This window comes from Peromyscus leucopus, chromosome 18, assembly GCF_004664715.2.
Source record: "Peromyscus leucopus breed LL Stock chromosome 18, UCI_PerLeu_2.1, whole genome shotgun sequence".
Taxonomy (NCBI): domain Eukaryota; kingdom Metazoa; phylum Chordata; class Mammalia; order Rodentia; family Cricetidae; genus Peromyscus; species Peromyscus leucopus.
Window position 1 is genome coordinate 24,657,150 of NC_051078.1, and position 12,997 is coordinate 24,670,146.

Sequence of the window (12,997 nt, forward strand, 5' to 3'; positions counted from 1 at the left end):
GCTCTTCTCCTGGTGGTCGCTGCAGTCTCTCCCTCAGCCTTCCGCTTCCCAGAATTCTCCTCTCTCCTTGTCCCACCTACCTCCTGCCTGGTCATTGGCCATCAGTGTTTTATTTATATAGAACAATATCCACAGCACTTCCCCTTTTTTCTTTTTTTAAAAAGGAAGGTTTTAACTTTAACATGGTAAAATTACATATAACAAAACAATTACCGAGCAAGAATTATAGTTACAATATTAAAGAAGATGTCCTATCTATCTTATATTTGTGAGTTTAAGGTTTTATATCTAACTTATCTTTTATCATAACTGAGGAAATTACAACTATCTAGTTTTCAACCACATCAAAGACCTGAGAAGGAACATAATGGTACCTGAGAAATGGTAGACAGATGCAAGCAACTTCGGGAATCTTGCAAGAGTAGACCAAGACAGCTGGCAGCCTGGACAGTCACCTGATGTTTCTCAGCATTGTTGGTGCATTCAAATTGGCTACAGGCCTAGAGTATCTGACAGACCATTTTCAGAAGCAGGAATTCTGAGAGACCATCTTACCCTGTCTTGGCAGAGTACAGTGGTTGCTTTCCTTGTGTCCCGCTTGTCCAGAAAGGACAGCATTGCATTTGTACTGTCAGCCGTCAAGGCAAGGGCAGTTCTTTGCCCAGTAGGCCATTTTGTGCCAAAAAGACAAACTTCCAAATGGAAATGTCTTAGAAGCCCAACATTCTCTCGGGATCAATTGGTGCAGCCAGGAGCAATTGTGTCTCACGTCAACAGAATTCTAAGTTATTTAAATGCCATATTCTCTAGGTCTATGAAGTGTTTGAAGATTACCTATCTATCTGAAATATATCTATGTATACCTAGAAGACTTAACTAACATGGCTACAAATATGATTATCATAGATGACTGATTATTAATCTATTTTTAATCATCCATTACAATTTTAAATGAGTTAAACATAATACCTCAAACAAGAATAGAAATATATATATACAGTATAACAAAATTAACTTTAAGTTTGTATTAATAAACTAAAATTTTTACCAATGTAAAACATTTTAAACATAAACTAAAATCTATACCAATGTAAAACATTTTAAACAAGTTGTTCTTTAAAAGTAGGTTCATTAATCTACCCTTTTATCTTATCATCTCCATATCCTCCTATATATCTATATTATATCCCCTTTTCTTTTTCAGAAAGAGATCACATTTATAATCAACCTGTTTTAAATAAAAATATTGGTTTTTCTCTGTCCCACACCAGAGGGCTCTTCTGATTTGGGACACAAGAATCTTTTAACCATTTTTTTTTTTAAAGCAATATGTCTGGGTTTAGAGGGGGAGTGAGCCAATTCCACCTCTAAAGCCAGCTTGGTATATTTGGGAATTTGGGCGTAGCATCTCTTACTACTTCCTGCTGGAGGGGGGCGCTGTATCTTATGGGGATACAAAGAAAATTTTAGACCTATGGGTAGTCCGTGAGGCTGTATTGTGTGAACCAGTTGCCTTGAAACCGGTCTGGATGTTGGATCATCTGGGCCATGGTGTCATCGGAGACCTTTCAGGGGTCTTGGCTGGTGAAACCTGATGTATCTTAATCTGGAACAAGTCCACAGCCTCTGGCTTTCTGTGGAAACAAAAGCAGAACCTCTTTTCCAAAGTAACATATCCTTATATCCAAATTTTGAAGTCAAGGTACCTTTAAAATATACATTTTGGCATAACTCAACAGGTTTTGTAATCAAATGTTTTTCTTTAGTTATGAATATCAAAGAGAACATAATCCAGATTCTCTGTGTGGTAGCCATCTTTATGTGGCTTATGTTTTATATTACCTTGAGCCTTGAGCCTATTGCTTTAAACTGTACCATTGTAAGCCTGAAACGGCGCTGTGGCTGCTGGCTCCGCCCACTTCAGCTTCCCAACATGGCAGTGGTACGTTTTCCGCCAGCTCTGGGAGTCATCAAGTCTCAGAAATAGTGGGTCTAAGCTTTTATCAAAGCAGCATGTAGCCCAGAAACCTCTTTTTTTTTTTTTTTTTTTTTTTTTTTTTTTTTAAATACTAGTAAAGACTAAATCTACCACACAGCTTAATTTGCCGCTGGCAGATGCCTCATTTCCGCCATACTGCCGGTCAAACGCACCCGCCAGGAACCCGCCAGTGTCCAAACCTGCGTTTTGCCGCATCTAGCTGCCCGTATGAGACAAGAAGCAGGAACCTGGCTTTGGCTCTGTTTAGAATTGGTTATTAAATATTCTCAGGTTTAAGGTGGAAACTCGAGCCGTTGGGCGCCATTTGTAGCTGGAGGGCTTCTCTCCAGGTTCCCCAAGCCCCGCAGTCCCACAATCCACTTATAAAATAATCACTCAGACGCTTATATCACTTATAAACTGTATGGCCGTGGCAGGCTTCTTGCTAACTGTTCTTTTATCTTAAATTAACCCATTTTTATAAATCTATAGCTTGCCACGTGGCTGGTGGCTTACCGGCGTCTCTACATGCTCTTCTCCTGGCGGTGGCTGCAGTGTCTCTCTCCGGCTGATCATTTTATACAGTAAAAATTATAAATTAATTATAAAATAAAAATACTAAGAAAAAAAGATATCAGATAATAGCAAGATTTTGTCAGTGTTGTTCCTAAGTTTAAATGTGAAGATGTAGCCGAGCGACCAGACTGCTTGACAGACAGCAAGTTCCCAACAAACAGTAGGCCCTTCCTTCTTGACATGTATGTGGAAGGATGAGGCATAGAATCCTGGAAATACATCCAAGTCAGGTGGCAGTGAAGTGTCATTATGATTTTTCCAAGTGATAGCGGTGCCTATGAGAAGGCAGAAATGGGAAAGGCTGTGGTATGAATAAAGGCAGGCAGCAACACCAGGTAGGTAGAGAGCCATCTTCTCTCTGTCTCTCCAGTTCTCTTGACCATAGCTCCTTTATGGTCTACATACCAGCAGCATGCACACAACCAATGACCATATTAGTATATGGCATCTCTGCCTTCTCCCCACGCTTCCTCCATCAGAGCTGTCTTTTACCCTCATACTCACGTGATCTGTGGCCATGAGAAGCACTACCCAAGGGCCTGATCCCCATCTTTCTTTTTAGGAGGTGCTGATGCTGGATCTAGATGCATCCCATACAGGGGCAGCACCCAGATCATCTTTAAAAGGCAGAGTCACAGGCAGCTACTAACTGGGAACCTGAGGGCTGTGTTTTTAGGAGAGTTCCACAAGGGGGTCAGAACAATTGTTTGGGAGCTGCCACAGGAGGCTGAAAATGCTGGCGGGGCGCTTATATTCATTCGTTCTTCAAAGGCTGTGCTTATCAAGGACCAGCTTCTCAGGACAGCGAAGGAGCCCTGACTCTAGCCTTAGGCAGTAAGGGGATGATCTGGGTTCAACCTCTGTGTACTGGGAATATCTCATCAATGTCAATGTCCGTTTTTTAAAAAATAGATGTTTTGCATTTGATTTTTAATTTTTTTTTTTTTCAGCCGTGCTATCAAGACGAATCAGGACCTGCTCCCAGAAACCCCATGGACACACATTTTCTACAATGATTTCTGGGGGACTCTTCTAACTCACAGTGGCAGCCACAAGTCCTACCGGCCGCTCTGCACTCTTTCCTTTCGACTGAACCATGCCATCGGAGGACTGAATCCCTGGAGCTACCATCTCGTCAACGTCCTGTTGCATGCGGCTGTCACCGGGCTCTTCACACGCTTCTCCAAGGTCCTTCTCGGGGATGGATACTGGACTTTCATGGCCGGCTTGATGTTCGCTTCTCACCCCATTCATACGGAGGCCGTGGCGGGCATCGTGGGCCGGGCAGATGTGGGTGCCAGTCTGTTTTTCCTCCTTTCCTTGCTCTGCTACGTTAAGCACTGTTCTACAAGAGGCTACTCGGCCAGGACTTGGGGCTGGTTCCTGGGGACCGGACTGTGCGCAGGATGCAGTATGTTGTGGAAGGAACAGGGGGTGACTGTCCTGGCGGTGTCGGCCGTTTACGACGTCTTTGTCTTCCACCGGCTGAAAATGAAGCAGATCTTACCGACCATTTGCAAAGTAAGTGATTGTTGCCTCCCTGGAGCATCGCCTTACTGACTCATGCACAGGCTTGGTCCTTTGCCACCGCTTAAGAAAGCAGATGTGTTCTTCTGCAAGCAGAGTTTCTAATGAGGCCCTTTTGAGCTTTCCTTCAGTAGCGTGCCCCCTTTGACCTTCCTCTAACCAAGAAAGGTTTCCAGCACTGTTTGTTTTATTCCTTAGGTTTCTGAATGTCTTTTCACAATGTCTAAGGTGGCAGGAGAATAGTTTTTGCCTTGTAAAGTGTATTCAGTTCACTTTTTTTTTTTTTTTGCCGAGTTCAATATAATCCAGTAATTGCCTGTGATGTGGATTTGTAAAAATAACACAGCTGATGATGGAGCTAGATGTTGGATTCCATGGAGGGGAAACCCTGTGTTTTTCTGCTAATCTGAGACTGTGCCTGAGTTTTGAAAACATCCCTCTTCGCAGGGCACTGGGAAGTCGGATACTAAAACAGTGACTCATGTTCACCTTTTCTTTGTTTTCGGTAGATAAGAATAGACGAGGCAAAGCGCAGTGCAGTTATTATAAGTTTTACCTTGAGGCCAATTAAGACCTTTGCGTCCGGGCTTAATGTTTGTGTATTCCCTTAGTGATTTCAAATATAATGTTGTTCCAAATGTTATGGAAGGATTTTGGGGATCCCTATATTCTTAAAGAGACAGAATTTTTTTTTGGCTGGTGGAGCTTGGTTACTTGACTCTGGGTAAACAGGAACATAAATACATGGACACAGCAAGGATTCACTGTAGGTAATTTACCATTTATTTAAGCCGAGTGAATTCACCTAGGAATGAAATGGATGTCCTAGTTTATTTTTATACAAAGTGTTAAGTCTCAGACTAAATATCAGACACGATAGAGCACAGAACATCTTCAGAGTTTTTCAGATTTGATCGACAAGTTGAGTTTATTGTCACCGTAAAGATCGCAATATAAATACTTAGCACACAACGACAGAAATATATTCAAGGCTACTTTAAGAATTGTTATAGACTCTTCTAATACCATGCCAAAATTATTGTCACAATTTTTTAAAATGAAATTTAGCCTAGACAACACTTTTTTGTTGTTGTTGTTGTTTTGTTTTGTTTTTTGCTTTTCAAGACAGGGTTTCTCTGTGTAACAGCCCTGGCTGTCCTGGGACTCCCTTTGTAGACCAGGTTAGCCTCCACAGAGATATGCCTGCTTCTGCCTCCCGAGTATGAGTGATGGGATTAAAGGTGTAAGCCACTACCGCTGCCCAGCCAGACAGCAGATCTTTTAAAATCAAGCATTCTAGCACAGTCTGGTCCAGAGGCATACTCAGGTGGTATCAGTGTGCTGAGTAACGACTGTAGGGAAATTATAGCAGTTGCTATTTTGTAATAAAACTTATAGTTTTGAAAGAGCATTAAAACTTTGGAGGTACAGTGGACACACTGCAGTTATATACAATGGTCTCAAATTTGAGCTGGGATGTATTGGGTGGTGTTTGTTTGCATAGTATGAAGCATGTACGTTGTGGACTGAGAACAAGGCTCGGGTGAAATCACAAGGTGCAATACTGGTGATGTAACACAGGCCAGTGACGTCAGAAACACCTGTTTTTCTGTGTATAAAGTGGAAGACACTTTTGACCACTGTGCATTTGGAGGCTTTCACCTCCTGCCAAGCTCCTAGCAACCCTCACATTGAAGGTCAATACTCACAGTTCAAGAAATTTCCCATAAAGGGTAGCTTTTGGGGGCGGGGGTGGGGCTTTGAGAAACTTCCTTCCTATCTCTTCACCCCCCTTCATTCGGAACTCACCTTTGGTTTGATTGTAAACAGAAAGTTTAAAAACTACCCCGCTATGGTGTAGAAAGGTCACCTCTTCCAGGCAGGCTCCCCACATCTCATTTAGACATGAGAGATGACATTTATAAAATTGATTGATTGAGATGAGAGACTTCCTGTATTGCCCAGCCAGGCTTTAAATGGGCTCATCTCACCCCAGCCTCCTGAGTAGCCGGGACTAGAAGACTGCTCCACCACCCTCAACAAGCAGTAGACTATGGTTTTGATACTCACTTATGAAGAAGCTGACAGATTTTTCTATTTTTTCTCTCTGAAGTTGAAGTCCCCTTTTGCTTAAAATTGAATTGCATGAGAAACATGGATGGGAGAAAATCCAAAGCATTTATTTATTATTACTATTATTTATGATTTTAATTGTATTTATTTATATGTTCGTATCTGTGTGGGTACCCATGCCTGTGCCTTTGCAGAGGCCCATGGAGAGTGTAGGGTCCCCTGGAGCTGGAGTTACAGGCATAACTCTGACCTGAATGCCAGTCCTCAAGGTTGAGCAGCAGGTGCATTTAACCACTGAGGCATCTCCTCAGCCCTATTCTTATTAATTGTCAGAGGGGGACCATGGCCTTTTCACTTAGAGCTCAAGGATTCAGGCTTCTTGAAGTTCTTTTGTGATTTCAATTCAGTGTTGTCACTTTAAGGAGAACTCTGCCTAGAGTTTGATGCTGGAAAACAGCATATGGCTTACAAGTGGAGCTCTCCATTTCAAATCACTTTGAATTCTTATAGCAAGGCAGAGACTAATTTTTTTTTCTAATATGATGTCATCAGCAATAACAACCTTCTTGTTCCACTGAATTTGAAAAAGAACAAGGATATTTCCTGGCCCTAGGCTTTATGGAGATGGGTGTCTCTTTGAGGACAGAGGCGCTGCAGCCTTGTGGTTGGTGGTCCTGCTGGTGGCCTGTGCAGCACCTTGGTTCCTTATGCGGAATTTCCAATTCAGTAGCTCATTATTTTGATATGTTAATGTTGGACTTGCTTTTTTTTTATTTTTTATTTTTTTTTTTTTATTTTTTTTGAGATAGGGTTTCTCTGTGTAGTTTTGGTGCCTGTCCTGGATCTCCCTCTGTAGACTAGGCTGGCCTCTGCCTCCCAAGTGCTATGATTAAAGGCATGCCCCACCACCCGCTGGTCCCAGGACTTGCTTTTAGGACCTTTAAAGTCGTCTTTGGAGAAAACTTCAGTTTTCCTAGCATATTTTCAAAGGTCCAGTTCTTTATCAGGAAGCTCCTTACCTTAAGAATATTCTAGACAATAGTTGTGACATACATAAACAATTATTTATGTGACTTTAGAATTCATCTGCGCTTTCTGTATGTCTTCTGGCAGCCTCACATCATGCACCTCCTGCTTATGAGATATGAAATGCCTGTAACGGAGACACTCCTTAGGGAGTGAGGCCCCATTTCTAGGAAAAGGACTTCCTACTTTTGATGGTTCAGTGTCCTGGCTTGTTTTGAAATGCATACTGTGGACACCCAAAACACAGCTCCCACCTCAAAGGGAATGAGGAGATAGTTGAATACAGATTTAAGTTGGCCCAGATTCAGTGTTCCAATGTGGAAGGAGTTTCATGAAGTTTTTACATTAACAAAATTAAGAAGACCATAAATCAAGAAGCTTTATTGACAGACCGATGGAAACACTAGAGATGGGTTACAGCAAGATAGGAGAATCTCTCCTGTAGGCTTTTGATATTGTCTGATGACATGTTTAGCTTTTGGGTTGGTGGGAGCTATTGGTATGTTAAGTTAATAGAGTCCAAAATAGTTTTTGTTTTGTTTTTTAATCAATTAGACAGATGATGTTAATTCCTATCCAGAGGTAGTTTGTCCAGGAGGCTAAAGCTAGCCAGAGATAAGGTAATTGGCATCTGAACCCACAACTCCACCTCACTGTGGTCTTTTGGTCAGTCAGTGTTTGTAGGCACAGTTCGTTCCAGGACTCTTCTTTGGCAATACTTACTGGGACTGTGCTTGACCCTTGCTTCCAGGCCAGGCACCAGCTGTGGGAGTGACGGAGGTAGAAAAACCCTTTATCTGATTAGAGTTACTGTTTTTAATTCTTTCTGTTTAAGCTTTTTCTGTCATTCTTAGCTTTGGAGTCAGTGTCCCTAATGTGGACCTTGGGATACTAGATTCTTTATATTTACAAGGAAGAACAGAGATGATTTTACCATGCCCCTGTATTTTCAGTGGAGGTGAAGGTCACTGCTAATCCCAAAGATGGGAGGAGAAAGACCACCGACCCAAATCATAATGGCCAAAATGATCAAAGCAAGCCATTAATTAAAGTAAGCCTCATGCACATGGCTGCCTCTCCTTAAGATGGAGTTCAAGAAGTCAGCATATAAGGTAGACAAGGCTTTTATAACTCAGGGGTAGGGCTGTTTCCAAATGGGGGATTTGGTGGGCAAAAATAGATGGGCTTACAGGAGCAGAATATAAGGGCAAGTTACCCCTACAGGGGCCCCTGAAACAAGACATGGTTGGAAGGTTGGCATAACAAGCTAGTCATAACAAGGTATTCATAAGTGGTCATATAACCCTTTGGAACAAAGGTAGGGTGCAGATGTAACCAACCGTCTTATTAAATAAAAAACACAGAACCAATGTAAAAGAGAAAGCCAAGAGGTCAGCGCTCAGAGCTAAAATCTTACCCTTCCTCCTGCAGTGCTCCTAGCTTTCCGAAAGAGAGCTATTTCCTGTGTGTATGTCTTTAAATAGTCTTTCTGTTCTGCCTTTTCATTGGTTGTAAACCCAAACACATGACTGCCTTGTCACTGCCTATAAGTACAGCCCTCCAGGTCTTAAAAGCGTGTGTCTCCAATGCTAGCTGTATCCCTGAACAAACAGAGATCTATGGGATTAAAGGCGTGTGCCACCACCGCCATGCTCTTTCTATGGCTCTAATAGCTCTGACCCCCGGGCAACTTTATTTATTAACATACAATTAAAATCACATTTCAGTACAAATAAAATACCACCATAGTAGGGTTGCAAGATGGTCATAAACAACTTTTTGAAACAAAGACACCACGATTGCCATTCCTGGAACAGGCAGTACAGAGCCACTTGTATTTAAGGTGATACAAGTGGAGCATAACCCATTCCTTGAGAAACAGGAGTGAACCTAGTTTGTCTTTACTATAAGATGACTTTTAAGCCTAAAGTGGAGACAGGCTGGTTCTACAGACACCCAGAAAATGAAACACACTGGGATTAGAATGCATAGTTTTGAGGCTCTCTAGTGACCTCTGCACTGTAGTGGAAGGCAGAAAATGAGCAAAGAAGTACAAAGTCAGGTGACTGGCAGCACCGTAAGAGGGAAATGAGACCTGGTCTTTGCTCACAAGCAACAGGTACCTTGGCCTTGTTCCTTGATCTGTTGCCTCCTCTGGTAGGTGAGTCAGTTCCTTCCTGTTTTTAGAGTAGTTGTGGTAAACTTTGAGGTGCTTAGTGTGAGCTGGGGTGCCCACTTTCAGAAGGTATCTAATATATCAGCTGAGGAAAAAACAAGTAACAGTGGTAGATGTTGTCATTTTTCATCTCACCCTTAAGGCTCCTGCTGGGGTTTGATGGGCTATGATGTCAGCAATCCACTCAGTCTGTAGTAGGCTGACAAAAACACACACCGTCAACCAGAGTCTCATAACTGTGAGCTTTGCAAATATGAGCATAGACTGTATGAGGAGGCTATGGAAAATTATAACCCTGAGATGAGTTTTCTATGCTTCCCAAGAAGAAAGTGTTTTGAAGGAAATGATACAAATGGATTACAGGCCCGCCCAACTTTTTGACATTGAGACATCAACAGAAATAATGTTCTAGAACCATGCAATCAAAACATGTAAGCTTTTAAATAAGCTTTTTTATTTTATAATTTTTGTAATTTGTAATTTTATATTGGACATATACATAACTCTCTGGAATAGCATACAGTCCATGGGCCACAGGATATGCCTGCAGGATCCTTTTCATCCAGAAGAACAATCATTTTTTAATATCTTACCAGCTAACTCTACATCACAGTCATGTGGTTTGCCCCAAAATATATGCATCTTTGCCCTATTAAAGTATTAAACATAAATATATGTTCAATTCTATACGACAAACTAGAGAAATAGTCAAATATCCAAATCTGAAAAGGGCTGTCTTCCTAAAACTTGGGTTTGTTTGAACCAGCAAGATTGACGTTTGGTTTTTTGTTGTTTGTTTGTTTCTGTAATTCATATCCAAATCCTTTCCTGGTTCCCAAATATCTACCAGATAAATTCAGCATCATATTTTGCCACTGTTATTCCTCTGTACCTTTGTTATTCCAGAAAGAACACACTTGGGTTTCGATTTGGCAGAGCCCAATGGTTTTTTGTTTAAGAAGAAATACATCTTAAATATTTCCTGTGACATCTAATGTTACATTTGATATTGTTTACTTTTAAAAACAAATAGTAGGCCAGGGAAAAGACTGAGGTGTTAAAGAGATGAGGATGCAAGCATGTTTTGAAAGTTGGGCATGGTAGCATACACTTAAGATCATAGTGCAGGGTGGGTAGAGATAGATGGATTCTTGTGGTCATCTAGCCTAGCTTACTTTGCAAGTTCCAGGCCAATGAATGACCCTGTCTCAAGGAACATGGTAGAGCACTCCTGGAAAATGATGCCTGATATCGTCTGTTGGCCTCAATGTGCACACATGTGCAAATACACACACCACATACATACTCCCTTCCTAATGAATAAAATACAAATCCTGTTTGAGTCCAACAGAAGTATTTGATATAGCTGCGTTTGTTCATTTTGACAGCAAAATTTGCCATAACATGTCCATATTATGTATGTGGTTTTTGCAGTTTTGCAAAAGATATATCACATTTAAGTATGTGAGTACATGGCATATAGTAGATATTTACTTAATATCTAACAAATACCTAATATTTCCACCCACCAGGCACTGTTCTTATTGCACTAAAAATTTTAACGCATTTAAATTATTTAACAAATGCTTACCAAGAGAACTAATGCGATTTATGAAATAATATGGTTGAACACTAACGAACTATAGTTTATTCAGTAGTTAGAAGGAACTGTCCTAAGATATTAGATATAAAATCTGCAGAAATGTTGAAGAACAGAAGTCATTTTTAGCTGTCAGCAGTGGGGTTCTGTTTTATGAACCTACTATGTTATCCCTGTGCCCATGTTACACACCTGGACACATTGTAGGTACACAGCTAATAATGTAATTCACACTTTAACCTTACCTTCTGAAGTATTTTGCTGAGATGTTGAAGTTAATTTGTATATACACCGACTTTCACACAATGAGGATTCCATTCCTACATTGGTGGGTCTGGAATAAAAGAGTAGAAGCTATTCGTTCCAGAAAAAACAAATTTTCTTGACCACTCACCCAATGGCTATTTTAGCATTCCACTGCGTTCCTGTCACTTACTTAGTTTCATGTGTTCAAAAATAAATGGCAAAGGACCTTGAAATATGCTCAAACTGACCATGCAAATAAATATTATACTTTTATCTGCCCACTGTTTGTTTTTAAAGCCTCCCATAATTCTAAGAGGTATCTGGTAGATAAAAAACAAAACAAAACAAAACAAAAAAACAGCAAAAGCAACCTTTCTCATATCGTGCATTTGTTGTGGGATATTTGATCACATGGTGAAACCCCAAGACTGTGTTAATAAAATCAACCTTGGATCAGGGGCCAGAACCAGCAGCTAGTCAACAGGAACTAGCCAGAGAGATTATGGGGAATACAGGAATATCGATAGAGAGCTGCACAGGAAAGAGTAGCGAAGAACTTGGTCTTTTGCTTTGGGACAGCTGGAGAGAGGCTCTCTTGCTGGGTCTCTGGCCAAAAAGATGCTCAGCTGGTCACTTCTTGGCCTCTCTGATCTAGCAGGTTTTCACCTGCAATATCTGACTCCTCAGTCTTTATTGCTAAATAGAATAGTAGAAACTTAGTTAAAAACTACATTTGGTGGCTGCAGCCGAGCCAGTGTTGGCAGGACTGAAAATCTCACCAGGCCACAGTCTGCAGGGCCACAGAGCCACAGAAAGAAGGTAGTTGGAATATCAGTAGATTCAAGTATAGCAGCTAAGCCAATAGAAAAACACCAGCCGGGGGGTGGTGGCGCACGCCTTTAATCCCAGCACTCGGGAGGCAGAGGTAGGCAGATCTCAGCCTGGGCTCCAAAGCGAGTTCCAGGAAAGGCAAAAAGCTACACAGAGAAACCCTGTTTCGGGAAAAAACAAAAAACGAAAAAAACAAAAAACCACCAAGCATTAGTCATTACTTGCTCAGAGCCATTCGCTGTGTCTATTTAACATCTTTGAACTGTGCTAATGTGGAAACATCCTTAGCTTCGTCATTACTTAGTGACAGATCGAAAATATGAAAGCAATACATAAAAGGGATCCTCGAATCAAAACTCGATGTAGGAGTTCTTTTTTTTTAACTTTTTCCATTGATTTTACACACCAATCAAAGATTCCCCTCTTTCCTACTTTTGCCCACCCCCCAGCCTCTGCCTCCCAACCCACCCCCCACTCTTTCCCACAAGAAGGCAAGGCCTCCCATGGGGAAGCACATCCAGTAGAGGCAAGTCCAAGCTCCTCCCCTGCCTCAAGGCTGCAGGAGGTGTCCCATCCTGGGTAGTGGGCTCCAAAAACCCTGCTCATGCACCAGGGATGGATGAATTCTGATCCTACCACCAGGGGGCCCCCAAGTAAATCAGGCTACACAACTGTCTAGCCATGCCTAGGGCCTAGCCCAGTCCCATGCAGGCTCCACAACCATTGATCCAACTTTCATGAGTTCCCACTAGTTTGGTTTGGTCGTCTCTGCAGGTTTCCCCATCATGATCTTGGTGCACTTGCTCATAGAATCCCTCTTGTCTCTCTTTGACTGGACTCCTGGAGCTCTGCCTGGTGTTTGGCTGTGGATCTCTGCATCCTACATTCCGATGTAGGAATTCTAATACTAGCCTGAGATAATTTGGGAGAATGAAACCAATTCGGTTGCTTTTTAAAGAATTTT

The 12,997-nt window shown here is 41.6% G+C and overlaps 1 protein-coding gene across 2 annotated transcripts in view; it reads left to right on the forward strand.

Annotated features, from left to right (window-relative positions):
• Positions 1-12,997, forward strand: part of Tmtc2 (transmembrane O-mannosyltransferase targeting cadherins 2) — a 419,027-nt gene that overhangs the window by 168,368 nt on the left and 237,662 nt on the right. For both annotated transcript variants that reach the window (XM_028883517.2, XM_037196785.1), the window contains exon 2: positions 3,505-4,075. In XM_028883517.2, coding sequence (XP_028739350.1) covers positions 3,505-4,075 — 571 coding nt within the window. The remainder of the gene's footprint in view (positions 1-3,504; positions 4,076-12,997) is intronic.